The sequence below is a fragment of the Hyla sarda genome, chromosome 4 (genome assembly GCF_029499605.1).
Source record: "Hyla sarda isolate aHylSar1 chromosome 4, aHylSar1.hap1, whole genome shotgun sequence".
In the NCBI taxonomy this organism is placed as follows: domain Eukaryota; kingdom Metazoa; phylum Chordata; class Amphibia; order Anura; family Hylidae; genus Hyla; species Hyla sarda.
Window position 1 is genome coordinate 177,755,323 of NC_079192.1, and position 20,465 is coordinate 177,775,787.

Consider the following 20,465-nt stretch of genomic DNA (forward strand, 5'->3'; position numbering starts at 1 on the left):
CCGCCATTAACCCCTCAGGTGCCGGGATCAATACAGATCCCGGCATCTGCGGCGGTTCGCGATTTAAATGAACGATCGGATCGCCCGCAGCGCTGCTGCGGGGATCCGATCATTCATAACGCCGCACGGAGGTCCCCTCTCCTTCCTCCGTGCGTCTCCCGGCGTCTCCTGCTCTGGTCTGTGATCGAGCAGACCAGAGCAGGAGATGACCGATAATACTGATCTGTTCTATGTCCTATACATAGAACAGATCAGTATTAGCAATCATGGTATTGCTATGAATAGTCCCCTATGGGGACTATTCAAGTGTAAAAAAAAATGTAAAAAAATGTAAAAGTAAAAGTTAAAAAAAAGTGAAAAATCCCCTCCCCCAATAAAAAAGTAAAACGTCCGTTTTTTCCTATTTTACCCCCAAAAAGCGTAAAAAACATTTTTTATAGACATATTTGGTATCGCCGCGTGCGTAAATGTCCGAACTATTAAAATAAAATGTTAATGATCCCGTACGGTGAACGGCGTGAACGAAAAAAAATAAAAAAAGTCCAAAATTCCTACTTTTTTAATACATTTTATTAAAAAAAAAATTATAAAAAATGTATTAAAAGTTTTTTATATGCAAATGTGATATAAAAAAAAAGTATAGATCATGGCGCAAAAAATGAGCCCCCATACCGCCACTTATACGGAAAAATAAAAAAGTTAGAGGTCATCAAAATAAAGGGATTATAAACGTACTAATTTGGTTAAAAAGTTTGTGATTTTTTTTAAGCGCAACAATAATATAAAAGTATATAATAATGGGTATCATTTTAATCGTATTGACCCTCAGAATAAAGAACACATGTCACTTTTACCATAAATTGTACGGCGTGAAAACAAAACCTTCCAAAATTAGCAAAATTGCGTTTTTCGTTTTAATTTCCCCACAAAAATAGTGTTTTTTGGTTGCGCCATACATTTTATGATATAATGAGTTATGTCATTACAAAGGACAACTGGTCGCGCAAAAAACAAGCCCTCATACTAGTCTGTGGATGAAAATATAAAAGAGTTATGATTTTTAGAAGGCGAGGAGGAAAAAATGAAAACGTAAAAATTAAATTGTCTGAGTCCTTAAGGCCAAAATGGGCTGAGTCCTTAAGGGGTTAAGGGGTTAAAGGGGTACTCCGGTGGAAAACTTTTTTTTTTTAAATCAACTGATGCCAGAAAGTTAAACAGATTTGTAAATTACTTCTATTATAAATTCTTAATTCTTCCAGTACTTATTAGCTGCTGTATACTGAAGAGGAAACTCATTTCTTTTGGGATTTTTTTTCTGTCACAACCACATTGCTCTCTGCTGACACCTCTGTCCATGTCAGGAACTGTACTAAAATGGACAGAGGTGTCAGCAGAGAGCCCTTTGGTCGTGACAGAAAAGTAATCCCAAAAGAAAAGAATTTCCTCTATAGTATAAAGCTGCTAACAAGTACTGAAAGGATTAAGAATTTTTAATAGAAGTAATTTACAAATCTGTTCAACTTTCTGTCACCAGTTGATTTAAAAAAAATAAATAAATAAAAAGCTTTCCACCGGAGTACCCCTTTATTTTTTAAGGCACCCCAACACCTTTTAAACAAATTTCCTTTCACCGGACAACCCATTTAATTGCTAGAGATTTTGGAGAATAAGTTCTCACAAGACATTTTCAAAATAGAAAGCAACTTTAGCTACAATTTCAGGATAGAAAGGGTTACTACTCCGCCTATTTGCTTATTTTCCCTAAGACTTCCTGCTCACATTCTTTCACGGAGCATCAAATGTGAATACTTAACAGCACAGGACAGCAACTTATCAAAATGGATCCTACTGATGTTAAGTGGACTACAACTGAATTTAGTCTTCAAGGATTTGTGACCTCCTTCCGTAATGCTTTTCCCAACCTCATCAAGATAACAGTGGGTTTCCTGGGGAAGCAGGAGATAGACAGTGTCAGCTCCAGTACGGTGAGCACGTTGTAGCAGTATATATGGCTGTTAAAGTATAACTGTTAAAACCGGCAGTTAATATGTATGTGCATAAAGCCGACTTGCTTTTTTGAACATTGTCAGTAAATGTTTTTGTTAATATTTGTGTATAATATTTTTTCTTTGTTGACTGTTCACCTGAATTTGTAACAAACATTTTGTAGGATAGAAAGAAGGTTGTGTATTTTTTGTGATAAATCACCATAGTATTAGAGTATGTTCACAATTAAAATGAAAATATGTAACAAATAATTACCCTTTTAACACCAGAAATTGACATGCTGCAGATTAAAATATCCACAATTGAAGGTATTTTCCATGTGAAAAAATTTTGTTTAAAAAAAAAAAAAACCTTATTAATTTGCTTTCTACTGTAATTTACTGCAGAATATTTCAATATAACCATAATAGGTTTATTGTTACTTGTAGTAATTCCCTGTATGTATTTTCTTTTGTGTTTTGACAGCAATTTTCTATCCTAATGATTTTATGAGAAGCATATTTATAAAGTTTTTAAAAAGAATGTTTCACCTATGCTGTATTTTAAACAGTGCAAATGTAATTGTTATTTCAAAGCTAGTATGATGGATGTCTTATCCTCAAGGTAGGCCATGGATCGCTTATGAGTGGAGTGCCCACACCCAGCACCCCTGCTGATCACAGTGAAAGGAGATGATTTAGGGCTATGCACACTGATCAGTGATTGATGGTCTATCCTGTGGATAGCCCATCAATCATATTAGCCCAGAAGGGGCTTTTTTAAGGGATTGTCTATAATTAAAAAGGATACACATTGTCGGGGAGAGGAGACGTGACCTCCCCCCCACGCAGCACACAGTGCAGGCACCGATGACGTCACTCATCAGTGCCTGCACTGTGGAGGATGGAGGACGTCTGGAGGAGATCGCTGCGTGGGACATAATCAGGTGAGCAGATTTTCTTTGTTTCCATCCTGGGGAGGGGCTGTTGGGTCGAGGGGGAGGGGGGGGGGGGATCTGCTGCCTGTACCTACTGTGGGGGAACTCTGCTGCCACCAATACCTACTGTGGAGGAACTCTGCTGCCTGTACCTACTCAGGGGGAACTCTGCTGCCTGTACCTACTGTGGGGGTACTCTGCTGCTGCCTATTGTGGGGGAACTCCTAATGGCTAAACTTACTGTGGGGGAACTCTGCTGCCTATACTTACTGTGGGGGAACTCTGCTGCCTGTACCTACTCTGGGGGAACTCTGCTGCCTGTACCTACTCTAGGGGAACTCTGCTGCCTGTACCTACTGGGGTGGAACGCTGCTGCCACTTATACCTACTGTGGGAGAACTCTGCTGCCTGTACCTACTTTGGGGGAACTCTGCTGGTGCCTATACCTACTGTGGGGGAATTCTGCTACCGCCTGTACCTACTGTGGGGGAATTCTGCTGCCTGTACCTACTGTGGGGGGAACTCTGCTGCCACCTATACCTACTGTGGGGAACATTGCTGCTGTCTATAGCTACTGTGGGGGAACTCTGCTGCTGCCTTTACCTATTGTGAAGGAACTCTGCTGCTGCGTGTATGTACTTGTGGGGGAACTCTGCTGCTGCCTATACCTACTGTGGGGGAACTCTGCCACCTATACCTACTGTGGTGGAACTGCTGCCACCAATACCTACTGTGGGGGAACTCTGCCTGCTGCCTGTACTTACTTTGGGGGAACTCTGCTGCCATGTATACCTACTGTGAGGGTACTCTACTACCGCCTATACCTACTGTGGAAGAGCTCTGCTGCCTGAACCTACTCTGCGGGAACTCTGCTGCCTGTACCTACTGTGGGGCAACTGATGCGTGTATGTACTGTGGGGGAACTCTGCTGCCTATACTTTCTGTGGGGGAACTCTGCTGCTGCCTTTACCTACTGTGAAGGAACTCTGCTGCTACGTGTATGTACTGTGGGGGAACTCTGCATCTGCCTATACCTACTGTGGGGGAACCCTGACACCTATACCTACTGTGGAGGAACTCTGCTGCTGCGTGTATGTACTGTGGGGGAACTCTGCTGCTGCCTATACCTACTGTGGGGGAACTCTGCCACCTATACCTACTGTGGAGGAACTCTGCTGCCATCTATACCTACTGTGGGAGAACTCTTCCTGCTGCCTGTACTTACTTTGGGGGAACTCTGCTGCCTGTACCTACTGTGGGGGAACTGCTGATTGCTATACTTACTGTGGGGGAACTCTGTTGCCTATACTTACTATGGGGGAACTCTGCTGCCTGTACCTACTCTGGGGGAACTCTGCTGCCTGTACCTACTTTGGGCGAAATCTGCTGCCTGTACCTACTGGAGAGGAACTCTGCTGCCATTTATACCTACTGTGGGGAAACTCTGCTGCCGGTACCTACTCTGGGGGAACTCTGCTGCCTGTACCTACTGGGGAGGAACTCTGTGTCCACTTATACCTACTGTGGGGGAACTCTGCTGCCACCTGTAACTACTGTGGGGGAACTCTGCTGCCTGTACCTACTGTGGGGGGGGGGGGCTCTGCTGCTGCCTATACCTACTGTGGGGGAACTCTGCTGCTGCTTATACCTACTGTGGAGGGACTGCTGCCACCTATAACTACTGTGGGGGAACTCTGCTGCTGCCTTTACCTAATGTGGGGGAACTCTGCTGCTGCCTGTATCTACTGTGGGGGAACTCTGCTGCTGCCTGTAGCTACTCTGGGGGAACTCTGTCACCTATACCTACTGTGGAGGAACTCTGCTGCCACGTATACCTACTGTGAGGGTACATTGCTACTGCCTATACCTACTGTGGAAGAGCTTTGCTGCCTGTACCTACTCTGGGGGAACTCTGCTGCCTGTACCTACTGTGGGGGAACTGCTGACGGCTATACTTACTGTGGGAGAACTCTGCTGCCTCTACTTACTGTGGGGGAACTCTGCTGCTGTTTATACCTACTGTGGAGGAACTGCTGCCACCTATAACTATTGTCGGGGTACTCTGCTGCTGCCTTTACCTACTGTGGGGGAACTCTGCTGCCACGTATACCTACTGTGAGGGTACATTGCTAGTGCCTATACCTACTCTGGAAGAGCTTTGCTGCCTGTACCTACTCTGGGGGAACTCTGCTGCCTGTACCTACTGTGGGGGAACTGCTGATGGCTATACTCACTGTGGGAGAACTCTGCTGCCTCTACTTACTGTGGGGGAGCTCTGCTGCCTGTACCTACTGGGGAGGAACCCTGCTGCCACTTATACCTACTGTGGGGGAACTCTGCTGCCTCTACTTACTGTGGGGGAACTCTGCTGCCTATACCTACTGTGGAGGAACTGCTGCCACCTATAACTACTGTTGGGGAACTCTGCTGCTGCCTATACCTACTGTGGAGGAACTGCTGCCACCTATAACTACTGTCGGGGAACTCTGCTGCTGCCTTTATCTACTGTGGGGGAACTCTGCTGCCACGTATACCTACTGTGAGGGTACATTTCTACTGCCTATATCTACTGTGGAAGAGCTTTGCTGCCTGTACCTACTCTCGGGGAACTCTGCTGCCTGTACCTACTGTGGGGGAACTGCTGATGGCTACACTTACTGTGGGGGAACTCTGCTGCCTGTACCTACTGGGGAGGAACCCTGCTGCCGCTTATACCTACTGTGGGGGAACTCTGCTTCTTGTACCTACTGTGGGGGAACTCTGCTGCCTGTACCTACTGTGGGGGAACTCAGCTGCCTGTACCTACTGTGAGGGTACATTGCTACTGCCTATACCTACTGTAGAAGAGCTTTGCTGCCTGTACCTACTCTGGGGGAACTCTGCTGCCTATACCTACTGTTGGGAAACTCTGCTGCTGCCTGTACCTACTGTGGGGGAACTCTGCCACCTATGACTACTGTGGAGGAACTCTGCCACCTATACCTACTGTGGGGGAACTTTGCTGTTGCCTATACCTTCTGTGGAGGAACTGCTGCCACCTATACCTACTGTTGGGGAACTCTGCTGCTGCCTGTACCTACTGTGGGGGAACTCTGCCAACTATAACTACTGTGGAGGAACTCTGCTGCCATCTATACCTACTGTGGGGGAACTCTGCTGCCTGTACCTACTTTGGGGGAACTCTTGTGCCACGTATACCTATTGTGAGTGTACTCTGCTACCACCTATACCTACTGTGGAAGAGCACTGCTGCCTGTATCTACTGTGGGGGAACTCTGCTGCTGCCTGTAGCTACTCTGGGGGAACTCTGCCACCTATACCTACTGTGGAGGAACTCTGCTGCTGTCTATACCTACTGTGGGGGAACTCTGCTGCCACGTATACCTACTGTGAGGGTACATTGCTAGTGCCTATACCTACTGTGGAAGGGCTTTGCTGCCTGTACCTACTCTGTAGGAACTCTGTGCCTGTACCTACTGTGAGGGAACTGCTGACGGCTATACTTACTGTGGGAGAACTCTGCTGCCTCTACTTACTGTGAGGGAACTCTGCTGCCTGTACCTACTGGGGAGGAACCCTGCTGCCGCTTATACCTACTGTGGGGGAACTCTGCTGCCTGCACCTACTGTGGGGGAACTCTGCTGCCTGTATCTACTGTGGGGGAACTCTGCTGCCACCTATACCTACTGTGGGGGAACTTTGCTGTTGCCTATACCTACTGTGGGGGAAATCTGCTGCTGCCTATACCTTCTGTGGAGGAACTGCTGCCATCTATACCTACTGTTGGGGAACTCTGCTGCTGCCTGTACCTACTGTGGGGGAACTCTGCTGCCATCTATACCTACTGTGGGGGAACTCTGCTGCCTGTACCTACTTTGGGGGAACTTTGCTACCACCTATACCTACTGTGGAAGAGCTCTGCTGCCTGTACCTACTCTGGGGGAACTCTGCTGCCTGTGCCTACTGTGGGGGAACTGCTGACGGCTATACTTATTGTGAAGGAACTCTTCTGCCTATACTTACTGTGGGGAAACTCTGCTGCCTGTACCTACTGGGGAGGAACCCTGCTGCCGCTTATACCTACTGTGGGGGAACTCTGCTACCCGAACCTACTGTGGGGGAACTCTGCTGCCTGTATCTACTGTGGGGGAACTTTGCTGTTGCCTATACCTACTGTGGGGGAAATTTGCTGTTGCCTATATCTACTGTGGGGGAAATCTGCTGCTGCCTATACCTACTGTTGGGGAACTCTGCTGCTGCCTGTACCTACTGTGGGGGAACTCTTCCACCTATACCTACGATGGAGGAACTCTGCTGCCGTCTATACCTACTGTGGGGGAACTCTGCTGCCTGTACCTACTTTGGGGAACTCTTCTGCCTGTACCTACTGTGGGGGAACTGCTGACTCCTATACTTACTGTGAAGGAACTCTGCTGCCTATACTTACTGTGGGGGAACTCTGCTGCCTCTACCTACTGGGGAGGAACCCTGCTGCCGCTTATACCTACTGTGGAGGAACTCTGCTGCCTGTACCTACTGTGGGGAAACTCTGCTGCCTGTATCTACTGTGGGGGAACTCTGCTGCCACTTATACCTACTGTGGGGAAACTTTGCTGTTGTCTATACCTACTGTGGTGGAAATCTGCTGCTGCCTATACCTACTGTGGAGGTACTGCTGCCGCCTATACCTACTGTTGGGGAACTCTGCTGCTGCCTGTACCTACTGTGGGAAACTCTGCTGTCTGTAGCTACTATAGAGGAACTCTGCTGCCTGTACCTACTGTGGGGGAACTCTGCTGCCTGTACCTACTTTGGAGGAACTCTGCTGCCACGTATACCTACTGTGAGGGTACTCTACTACCACCTATACCTACTGTGGAAGAGCTCTGCTGCCTGTACCTACTGTGGGGGAACTCTGCTGCCACCTATACCTACTGTGAGGTCACTCTGCTACCGCCTATACCTACTGTGGAAGAACTCTGCTGCCTATACCTACTGTGAGGGTACTCTGCTGCCACCTATACCTAATGTGGGGGAACTCTTCTGCCGCCAATGGTACCTACTTGACTAACTACCTGGCTACCTAATTTTATACCTGGAATACCTAACTACTATCCTACATACCTGGCTAAACTACCTACATACCTGGATGCCTAATTACCTACCTACATATCTTGCTACCTAACACACACCTGGCTACCTAACCATGTACATACCATGACCATGTAACTACTATCCCACATACCTGGCTAAACTACCTTCATACGTGGCTGCTTAACCACCTAGTTAACCACCTACCTACATACCTACCTACCTGGCTACCTAACTGGCTACCTACCTACATATCTATAAGACAAAAAACAACAGAGCGCTTCTGTGTGCGATCTTCCAGACCAAGTAGGATTATGTGGGTGAGTGAGGAACGCACTCACCTGGTCGGGTTGTGCATATTCCAGGCACAACGCTGATGTGGGCTTAATGTAACAACTGCTGCGGCTTCCCACGCTGGATCCACCGGCGTGTAAGAGACAGTGAAGGAGGAGGAAATCGGAAGCTGAGATCGCGCTGTTGCAGAAAAGGTTCAGCGCGAGCTACATATCTGGCTACCTGATCTACCTACCTGCCCTTTTACTGTGCAGGGCACCAAGGAGGGCATTATTACAGTTTGTGGGCCTATAAATGGAAAGATTATGTAGAGGAGGGGACGCACTGAAAAAATGCAGTGTCTAACATGTTTGTCCTGCAGATGTTAAGAGATCGACATACCGGTTTGATCCGGACAGAGAAGAAAAGGAAAGAGGACGCCACTGATCAGAAAAGACGTTATTGTGAGCCTCTAGATGTAACTGTAATCACTTATATGGTATACAGATCCTGTGTACAGGTGAGATCTACCGCCATTTGGTGTTGTAAATAATCACATATTGTATACAGATCTCTGTACAGCTGGTATATACCGCTATATGGGCACTGTATATAATCACTTATTTAGTATACAGATCCTGTATAGTATACTGGTCTGTGTATAGCTATTTTATTCAGTACAGCAGTGTGGCGGTATTATCCAGTTATTGTGTGGTGGTATATATTTTCTCTTTGTATATGGGTATATTGGTAATGGAAATTATTCAACCTATTTTACCTACGTTAAAGTGTTTCTTACATACATAAATTTTAGTTTAATTTGTGTTTAATTTTGGTGGAATAGGGGTGTGGCAGAAGTGTGACCAGCGGCGAGGCCTCACAGGGGGCCCTTGCCTTTTTTTGGTCTGGGGGCCCTGAGTGTTGTAAGTCCGCCCTTGCCTGGGTCCGCTGGAAGTCTTATTTTTTTATTTATTATTCAACCCCTTGCGACACATGATGGATCTGGTCCATCATGATGTCGCGAAGGGTGTAACATGACTAATAGCCGACGTGCTATTTAATCTTATTTAAACTACAACTCCTAGCACGCCCAGAAAATTGCCTTAGACAGAGAGCTCTATAGTAAAGCCATCTGGTTCTTAATGCACCAGAGAGTACAGTGGTCCCTCAACATACGATGGTAATTCGTTCCAAACGACCCATCGCTTGTCGAATCCATCGTATGTTGAGGGATCCGTGCAATGTAAAGTATAGGAGGCTGTACTTACCTGTCCCCGCTGCTCCGCACCAGGTCCTCACCGCTCCCGCTGCTGTCCCAGGGGCTCCCGATGCTGTCCCGCTGCTCCGGTGTCTTCTTCGCGATCCTCCGGTGTCTTGCGCATCTTCTGCAGGGTCCGGGCCTCGCTTTCTGGTGACGTTATTACGCTGCTGCGCCGGCGCTGCGTGCGTAGTGACGTAATAACGACGCCGGAAAGCAAGGCCCGGACCCTGGAGAAGATGCGCAAGACACCGGAGGATCGCGAAGTGGACCCGGAGCATCGGGAATAGGTAAGTGAACCTGCTGGGGCACATTACACTGCTATCCGACAGCAGCTTAAGCATTTTGCGCTGTCGGATAGCAGTTAATGCGATGGCCCCGACATATAAAAGCATCGTATGTCGATGCTGACATCGACATGCGATGGCCTCTGAGAGGCCATCGTATGTCGATTTTATCATATGTCGGGGCCATCGTAGGTCGGGGGGTTACTGTACCTGTACCTCCTTACTGCCATTTTTTCTCCGTCTGTAGCTTCCAAGGCAGTGTTCCACAACCAATGCGTTTCCAGATGTTGCAAAACTACAGGCTTTCCAGGTACAGTGTTAATGGACAGTGGTAGTGGTGGTGATGGTATGGCGGTATTATTTGTGCACGCGTTTCATTTTGTTTGGAGATGCTGACCATTTTTTGTACAAAATTACGGACTATGCATATACACAGAAGGTAGTGCCTATGATGTCAGGCAAAAAGTCTATCAGATGGATCATAGAGGTGAACCCATATATGATGTTTGCCCATATGCGCAGAATATTTATATGGTGATATATTATTCTTGCATACTATATCTAGCCTTAATTATCATGCAGGGGGTTTCTGGTTATCATCATTTTGTTCTAGGATCTATTTTGGTCTGACTATATGGTGGTTATTTCTCTATTCCCTATGTAATTCATACACACTTGCATTCCATGTTAATGATGTTGACAGTACTGTGCATTATTGTATATCATTTTTAATAACTACACTAAAGATTATGTTTTAATAAGGGTTTATTGTAGTTTTGAGTAAGTTTCATTTTGTACTTAAACCCAGAAATTTTCCTAGCACTTTTTTTCTGTTGTGTTCACATTATTACGCATAACTTAATTTTTGAGCTTATGTGTTTGTTTGCTTTTTGTATGTATTGATTACTTGGGTTGTGACTAGGGATGTTCTGATACCGATACTAGTATCGGGGCCGATACTAGCCATTTACATGGTATCGGGGACTCGTTTAATGTCCCCGATACCATGTCTGATACCTGCTGCCGCTGCGCTTCCCCGTTCACCGGTCCTCCTGTCCGCTTCATAGTGTTCCATGGAAGAGCATGTGAAACACACATCACTCCGCCTCCTCCCCTGCTGTCTAAAGGGGGGCCCTGCTGCTGCTGTCCAAAGGGGGGCCCTGCCGCTGTCTAAACGTGGGGGGCCCTGTCGCTGTCTAAGCGGGGGGGGGGGCCCTGCCCCTGTCTAAATGGGGGGGGGACGCCCTGCCGCTGTCTAAACGGGGGGGGGGGGGACCCTGCTGCTATCTAAACGGAGGGGCCCTGCTGCTGTCTAAACGGGGGGCCCTGCTGCTGTCTAAATGGGGGGGGGCTGCTGTTTACAGGGGGGCCTGCAGTCTATAGGGGGGGGGGGCTGCTGTCTACAAGGGGGCAGATGTCTACAGGGGGGGCTGCTACTAATGTCTGCAAGGGGATACTACCTACTATTACAGACAATCTTACAGCAGAGTCACCTGTACTAACTTGAATTTATAGGTAGATAGTGCAGGTCACCCGGTTTCTACCGCTGCTCACCATGTGGTCATCGGTCTCACCCTCAATGCAAATTCCCTGTTCTGTCCAATGGAGAAGAGAGAAATCTTGACTCATACTACAGCAGCCGCCTCCATTGTACACAACAAGGACCCACATATCATTTTAAACAGCGATAGAAACCGGGTCACCCTGGTGTCAGATTCCCTTTAAAATATAAGTACTGGTACTTGGTATCCGCGAGTACTAGAATTAAAGTATCGGTACTCGTACTCGGTCTTAAAAAAATTGTATCGCGACATCCCTAGTTGTGACCATCATCTGGTGAAAATTTGTAAAAAAAAATGTATATAGTTAGTGCTCCTAGGTCTTTTAATTCAATGTTTATTACCATTTCTAAAGATAAATATTGTCACGATTCGGCTGGCAGGAGGTGGATCCTCTGTGCCAGAGAGGGATTGGCGTGGACCGTGCTAGTGGACCGGTTCTAAGCTGCTACTGGTTTTCACCAGAGCCCGCCGCAAAGCGGGATGGTCTTGCAGCGGCGGTAGCAACCAGGTCGTATCCACTAGCAACGGCTCAACCTCTCTGACTGCTGAAGATAGGCACGGTACAAGGGAGTAGACAAGAGCAAGGTCGGACGTAGCAGAAGGTCGGGGCAGGCAGCAAGGATCGTAGTCAGGGGCAACGGCAGGAGGTCTGGAACACAGGCTAGGAACACACTGGGAAACGCTTTCACTGGCACGATGGCAACAAGACCCGGCAAGGAAGGAAAGGGGAAGCGAGGCTATATAGGGAAGTGCACAGGCGAATAAACTAATTAAGCCAACTGCGCCAATCAGCGGCGCAGTGGCCCTTTAAATCGTAGAGACCCGGCGCGCGCGCGCCCTAAGGAGCGGGGCCGCGCGCGCCGGGACAGGACCGACGGAGAGCGAGTCAGGTACGGGAGCCGGGGTGCGCATCGCGAGCGGGCGCCACCCGCATCGCGAATCGCATCCCGGCTGGGAGAGGTATCGCAGCGCACCCGGTCAGCAGGTCCGACCGGGGCGCTGCGATTGCGAGGAAGTAGCGAGCGCTCCGGGGAGGAGCGGGGACCCGGAGCGCTCGGCGTAACAGTACCCCCCCCTTGGGTCTCCCCCTCTTCTTGGAGCCTGAGAACCTGAGGACCAGACTTTTGTCTAGGATGTTGTCCTCAGGTTCCCAGGATCTCTCTTCAGGACCACAGCCCTCCCAATCTACCAAAAAAAATCTTTTTCCTCTGACCGTCTTGGAGGCCAGTATCTCCTTTACGGAGAAGATGTCAGAAGAACCGGAAACAGGAGTGGGAGAAACAAGTTTGGGAGAGAAACGGTTGATGATGAGTGGTTTAAGGAGAGAGACATGGAAGGCATTGGGAATACGAAGAGAAGGAGGAAGAAGGAGTTTGTAAGAGACAGGATTAATCTGGCACAAGACTTTGAAAGGACCAAGATAGCGTGGTCCCAGTTTGTAACTGGGGACACGAAAGCGGACATATTTAGCGGAGAGCCATACCTTGTCTCCGGGAGCAAAGATGGGGGGAGCTCTTCTTTTCTTATCGGCAAACTTTTTCATGCGAGATGAAGCCTGTAAAAGAGAATTTTGGGTCTCTTTCCATATGGTGGAAAGATCACGAGTCACTTCATCTACAGCGGGCAAACCAGAGGACAAGGGAATAGGGAGGGGGGGAAGAGGGTGACGGCCGTACACCACGAAAAATGGGGATTTAGCAGAAGATTCAGAGACTCTAAAGTTGTACGAGAATTCGGCCCAAGGTAGAAGATCTGCCCAGTCATCCTGGCGGGAGGAAACAAAATGCCGTAAATAGTCACCCAGGACCTGGTTAATTCTTTCTACTTGCCCATTGGATTGAGGATGATAAGCAGAAGAGAAGTTTAATTTAATCTTGAGTTGTTTACAGAGAGCCCTCCAGAATTTTGACACGAATTGGACACCTCTATCCGAGACAATCTGCGTGGGCAAACCGTGAAGACGAAAAATGTGTACAAAAAATTGTTTTGCCAACTGAGGCGCTGAAGGAAGACCAGGAAGAGGAATAAAATGTGCCATCTTGGAAAATCGATCAACGACCACCCAAACAACAGTGTTGCCACGGGATGGGGGTAGGTCTGTAATAAAGTCCATACCAATCAGAGACCAAGGCTGTTCGGGGACAGGCAGAGGGTGAAGGAGACCAGCAGGCTTCTGGCGAGGAGTCTTATCCCGGGCACAGACAGTACAGGCCCGCACAAAATCAACAACATCTGTTTCCAGAGTCGGCCACCAATAGAAACGAGAGATGAGTTGCAAGGACTTTTTGATGCCCGCATGGCCTGCGAGGTGGGAGGAGTGACCCTATTTGAGAATCCCGAGACGTTGGCGTGGAGAAACGAAGGTCTTCCCTGGAGGAGTTTGCCTGATGGAGGCTGGAGAAGAGGAGATCAGACAGTCAGGAGGAATGATGTGTTGTGGAGAGACCTCTACTTCCGAGGCATCCGAGGAACGAGAGAGAGCATCGGCCCTAATGTTCTTGTCGGCAGGGCGAAAATGAATTTCAAAGTTAAAACGGGCAAAGAACAACGACCACCTGGCCTGGCGAGGATTCAGCCGTTGGGCAGACTGGAGATAGGAGAGATTCTTGTGATCGGTGAAAATGATAACTGGAAATTTTGATCCCTCCAGCAGATGCCTCCATTCCTCAAGTGCCAATTTAATGGCCAGTAGTTCTCGATCCCCGATGGAGTAGTTCCTCTCCGCCGGAGAGAAGGTCCTAGAAAAAAAACCACAAGTAACAGCATGCCCGGAAGAATTTTTTTGTAGAAGGACCGCTCCAGCTCCCACTGAGGAGGCATCAACCTCCAATAGGAAGGGTTTAGATGGGTCAGGTCTGGAGAGCACGGGAGCAGAAGAAAAGGCAGACTTGAGCCGTTTAAATGCGTCTTCCGCTTGGGGAGACCAGGACTTAGGATTGGCATTCTTCTTGGTTAAAGCCACGATAGGAGCCACAATAGTGGAAAAATGTGGAATGAATTGTCTGTAATAATTGGCGAACCCCAAAAAACGTTGGATAGCACGTAGTCCGGAGGGGCGTGGCCAATCTAAGACGGCAGAGAGTTTATCTGGGTCCATTTGTAGTCCCTGGCCAGAGACCAAGTATCCTAGGAAAGGAAGAGATTGACATTCAAACAGACATTTCTCCATTTTGGCATAGAGTTGATTGTCTCGAAGTCTCTGAAGAACCATGCGGACATGCTGGCGATGTTCTTCTAAGTTGGCAGAAAAAATCAGAATATCGTCCAGATACACAACAACACAGGAATATAAGAGATCACGAAAAATTTCATTAACAAAGTCTTGGAAGACGGCAGGGGCGTTGCACAGGCCAAAGGGCATGACCAGATACTCAAAGTGTCCATCTCTGGTGTTAAATGCAGTTTTCCATTCGTCCCCCTCCCTGATGCGGATGAGATTATATGCACCTCTTAAGTCCAGTTTGGTAAAGATGTGGGCACCTTGAAGGCGATCAAAGAGTTCAGAGATAAGAGGTAGGGGGTAGCGGTTTTTTACCGTGATTTTATTAAGTCCGCGGTAATCAATGCAAGGACGTAGGGAGCCATCTTTTTTGGACACAAAGAAAAATCCAGCTCCGGCAGGAGAGGAGGATTTGCGGATAAACCCCTTTTTTAAATTTTCCTGGATGTATTCAGACATAGCAAGCGTCTCTGGGGCGGACAGAGGATAAATTCTGCCCCGGGGTGGAGCAGTGCCCGGGAGGAGGTCAATAGGACAGTCAAAAGGCCTGTGAGGAGGTAGAGTCTCAGCTTGCTTTTTGCAAAATACGTCAGCATAGTCCATATAAGCCTTAGGAAGACCGGTTACAGGGGGAACCACAGGGTCACGGCAGGGAGTACTGGGAACCGGTTTAAGACAGTCCTTGAAACAAGAAGTACCCCAGCTCTTGATCTCTCCTGTGGACCAATCAAGGGTTGGGGAATGGCGTTGAAGCCACGGTAGTCCAAGGAGAATTTCGGAAGTGCAATTGGAGAGGACCAAAAACTCAATTTTTTCGTGATGAGGTCCGATGCACATTAGGAGGGGTTCTGTGCGGTAACGCACGGCACAGTCCAATCTTTCATTGTTAACACAATTGATGTAGAGGGGTCTGGCGAGACTGGTCACTGGGATGTTGAACCTGTTGATGAGAGAGGCCAAAATAAAATTTCCTGCAGATCCGGAATCCAAGAAGGCCTTAGTAGAGAAGGAGAAGGTAGAGGCAGATATCCGCACAGGCACAGTAAGGCGTGGAGAAGCAGAGTTGACATCAAGAACTGTCTCACCTTTGTGCGGAGTCAGCGTACGTCTTTCCAGGCGGGGAGGACGGATAGGACAATCCTTCAGGAAGTGTTCGGTACCGGCACAGTACAGGCAAAGATTCTCCATGCGGCGTCGTGGCCTCTCTTGAGGTGTCAAGCGAGACCGGTCAACTTGCATAGCCTCCACGGCGGGAGGCACAGGAACGGATTGCAGAGGACCAGAGGAGAGAGGAGCCGGGGAGAAAAAACGCCTCGTGCGAACAAAGTCCATATCCTGGCGGAGCTCCTGAAGCCTTTCGGAAAAACGTATGTCAATGCGAGTGGCAAGATGAATGAGTTCATGCAGGTTAGCAGGAATTTCTCGTGCGGCCAGAACATCTTTAATGTTGCTGGATAGGCCTTTTTTAAAGGTCGCGCAGAGGGCCTCATTATTCCAGGATAATTCGGAAGCAAGAGTACGGAATTGGATGGCGTACTCGCCAACGGAAGAATTACCCTGGACCAGGTTCAGCAGGGCAGTCTCAGCAGAAGAGGCTCGGGCAGGTTCCTCAAAGACACTTCGAATTTCCGAGAAGAAGGAGTGTACAGAGGCAGTGACGGGGTCATTGCGGTCCCAGAGCGGTGTGGCCCATGACAGAGCTTTCCCAGACAGAAGGCTGACTACGAAAGCCACCTTAGACCTTTCAGTAGGAAACTGGTCCGACATCATCTCCAAGTGCAGGGAACATTGTGAAAGAAAGCCACGGCAAAACTTAGAGTCCCCATCAAATTTATCCGGCAAGGAAAGTCGTAGGCCGGAAGCGGCCACTCGCTGCGGAGGAGGTGCAGGAGCTGGCGGAGGAGATGATTGCTGAAGCTGTGGTAGTAGCTGCTGTAGCATCACGGTCAGTTGAGACAGCTGGTGGCCTTGTTGCGCTATCTGTTGCGACTGCTGGGCGACCACCGTGGTGAGGTCGGCGACAACTGGCAGTGGAACTTCAGCGGGATCCATGGCCGGATCTACTGTCACGATTCGGCTGGCAGGAGGTGGATCCTCTGTGCCAGAGAGGGATTGGCGTGGACCGTGCTAGTGGACCGGTTCTAAGCTGCTACTGGTTTTCACCAGAGCCCGCCGCAAAGCGGGATGGTCTTGCAGCGGCGGTAGCAACCAGGTCGTATCCACTAGCAACGGCTCAACCTCTCTGACTGCTGAAGATAGGCGCGGTACAAGGGAGTAGACAAGAGCAAGGTCGGACGTAGCAGAAGGTCGGGGCAGGCAGCAAGGATCGTAGTCAGGGGCAACGGCAGGAGGTCTGGAACACAGGCTAGGAACACACTGGGAAACGCTTTCACTGGCACGATGGCAACAAGACCCGGCAAGGAAGGAAAGGGGAAGCGAGGCTATATAGGGAAGTGCACAGGCGAATAAACTAATTAAGCCAACTGCGCCAATCAGCGGCGCAGTGGCCCTTTAAATCGTAGAGACCCGGCGCGCGCGCGCCCTAAGGAGCGGGGCCGCGCGCGCCGGGACAGGACCGACGGAGAGCGAGTCAGGTACGGGAGCCGGGGTGCGCATCGCGAGCGGGCGCCACCCGCATCGCGAATCGCATCCCGGCTGGGAGAGGTATCGCAGCGCACCCGGTCAGCAGGTCCGACCGGGGCGCTGCGATTGCGAGGAAGTAGCGAGCGCTCCGGGGAGGAGCGGGGACCCGGAGCGCTCGGCGTAACAGTACCCCCCCCTTGGGTCTCCCCCTCTTCTTGGAGCCTGAGAACCTGAGGACCAGACTTTTGTCTAGGATGTTGTCCTCAGGTTCCCAGGATCTCTCTTCAGGACCACAGCCCTCCCAATCTACCAAAAAAAATCTTTTTCCTCTGACCGTCTTGGAGGCCAGTATCTCCTTTACGGAGAAGATGTCAGAAGAACCGGAAACAGGAGTGGGAGAAACAAGTTTGGGAGAGAAACGGTTGATGATGAGTGGTTTAAGGAGAGAGACATGGAAGGCATTGGGAATACGAAGAGAAGGAGGAAGAAGGAGTTTGTAAGAGACAGGATTAATCTGGCACAAGACTTTGAAAGGACCAAGATAGCGTGGTCCCAGTTTGTAACTGGGGACACGAAAGCGGACATATTTAGCGGAGAGCCATACCTTGTCTCCGGGAGCAAAGATGGGGGGAGCTCTTCTTTTCTTATCGGCAAACTTTTTCATGCGAGATGAAGCCTGTAAAAGAGAATTTTGGGTCTCTTTCCATATGGTGGAAAGATCACGAGTCACTTCATCTACAGCGGGCAAACCAGAGGACAAGGGAATAGGGAGGGGGGGAAGAGGGTGACGGCCGTACACCACGAAAAATGGGGATTTAGCAGAAGATTCAGAGACTCTAAAGTTGTACGAGAATTCGGCCCAAGGTAGAAGATCTGCCCAGTCATCCTGGCGGGAGGAAACAAAATGCCGTAAATAGTCACCCAGGACCTGGTTAATTCTTTCTACTTGCCCATTGGATTGAGGATGATAAGCAGAAGAGAAGTTTAATTTAATCTTGAGTTGTTTACAGAGAGCCCTCCAGAATTTTGACACGAATTGGACACCTCTATCCGAGACAATCTGCGTGGGCAAACCGTGAAGACGAAAAATGTGTACAAAAAATTGTTTTGCCAACTGAGGCGCTGAAGGAAGACCAGGAAGAGGAATAAAATGTGCCATCTTGGAAAATCGATCAACGACCACCCAAACAACAGTGTTGCCACGGGATGGGGGTAGGTCTGTAATAAAGTCCATACCAATCAGAGACCAAGGCTGTTCGGGGACAGGCAGAGGGTGAAGGAGACCAGCAGGCTTCTGGCGAGGAGTCTTATCCCGGGCACAGACAGTACAGGCCCGCACAAAATCAACAACATCTGTTTCCAGAGTCGGCCACCAATAGAAACGAGAGATGAGTTGCAAGGACTTTTTGATGCCCGCATGGCCTGCGAGGTGGGAGGAGTGACCCTATTTGAGAATCCCGAGACGTTGGCGTGGAGAAACGAAGGTCTTCCCTGGAGGAGTTTGCCTGATGGAGGCTGGAGAAGAGGAGATCAGACAGTCAGGAGGAATGATGTGTTGTGGAGAGACCTCTACTTCCGAGGCATCCGAGGAACGAGAGAGAGCATCGGCCCTAATGTTCTTGTCGGCAGGGCGAAAATGAATTTCAAAGTTAAAACGGGCAAAGAACAACGACCACCTGGCCTGGCGAGGATTCAGCCGTTGGGCAGACTGGAGATAGGAGAGATTCTTGTGATCGGTGAAAATGATAACTGGAAATTTTGATCCCTCCAGCAGATGCCTCCATTCCTCAAGTGCCAATTTAATGGCCAGTAGTTCTCGATCCCCGATGGAGTAGTTCCTCTCCGCCGGAGAGAAGGTCCTAGAAAAAAAACCACAAGTAACAGCATGCCCGGAAGAATTTTTTTGTAGAAGGACCGCTCCAGCTCCCACTGAGGAGGCATCAACCTCCAATAGGAAGGGTTTAGATGGGTCAGGTCTGGAGAGCACGGGAGCAGAAGAAAAGGCAGACTTGAGCCGTTTAAATGCGTCTTCCGCTTGGGGAGACCAGGACTTAGGATTGGCATTCTTCTTGGTTAAAGCCACGATAGGAGCCACAATAGTGGAAAAATGTGGAATGAATTGTCTGTAATAATTGGCGAACCCCAAAAAACGTTGGATAGCACGTAGTCCGGAGGGGCGTGGCCAATCTAAGACGGCAGAGAGTTTATCTGGGTCCATTTGTAGTCCCTGGCCAGAGACCAAGTATCCTAGGAAAGGAAGAGATTGACATTCAAACAGACATTTCTCCATTTTGGCATAGAGTTGATTGTCTCGAAGTCTCTGAAGAACCATGCGGACATGCTGGCGATGTTCTTCTAAGTTGGCAGAAAAAATCAGAATATCGTCCAGATACACAACAACACAGGAATATAAGAGATCACGAAAAATTTCATTAACAAAGTCTTGGAAGACGGCAGGGGCGTTGCACAGGCCAAAGGGCATGACCAGATACTCAAAGTGTCCATCTCTGGTGTTAAATGCAGTTTTCCATTCGTCCCCCTCCCTGATGCGGATGAGATTATATGCACCTCTTAAGTCCAGTTTGGTAAAGATGTGGGCACCTTGAAGGCGATCAAAGAGTTCAGAGATAAGAGGTAGGGGGTAGCGGTTTTTTACCGTGATTTTATTAAGTCCGCGGTAATCAATGCAAGGACGTAGGGAGCCATCTTTTTTGGACACAAAGAAAAATCCAGCTCCGGCAGGAGAGGAGGATTTGCGGATAAACCCCTTTTTTAAATTTTCCTGGATGTATTCAGACATAGCAAGCGTCTCTGGGGCGGACAGAGGATAAATTCTGCCCCGGGGTGGAGCAGTGCCCGGGAGGAGGTCAATAGGACAGTCAAAAGGCCTGTGAGGAGGTAGAGTCTCAGCTTGCTTTTTGCAAAATACGTCAGCATAGTCCATATAAGCCTTAGGAAGACCGGTTACAGGGGGAACCACAGGGTCACGGCAGGGAGTACTGGGAACCGGTTTAAGACAGTCCTTGAAACAAGAAGTACCCCAGCTCTTGATCTCTCCTGTGGACCAATCAAGGGTTGGGGAATGGCGTTGAAGCCACGGTAGTCCAAGGAGAATTTCGGAAGTGCAATTGGAGAGGACCAAAAACTCAATTTTTTCGTGATGAGGTCCGATGCACATTAGGAGGGGTTCTGTGCGGTAACGCACGGCACAGTCCAATCTTTCATTGTTAACACAATTGATGTAGAGGGGTCTGGCGAGACTGGTCAC

At 48.8% G+C, this 20,465-nt stretch overlaps 1 protein-coding gene across 2 annotated transcripts in view; it reads left to right on the top strand.

The window, feature by feature from the left end:
• Positions 1-1,795: 1,795 nt before the first annotated feature.
• LOC130368746 (uncharacterized) overlaps positions 1,796-20,465 on the top strand; it is a 32,477-nt gene continuing 13,807 nt past the window's right edge. For both annotated transcript variants that reach the window (XM_056572895.1, XM_056572897.1), the window contains exon 1: positions 1,796-1,985. In XM_056572895.1, coding sequence (XP_056428870.1) covers positions 1,839-1,985 — 147 coding nt within the window. In that variant the 5' untranslated portion in view covers positions 1,796-1,838. The remainder of the gene's footprint in view (positions 1,986-20,465) is intronic.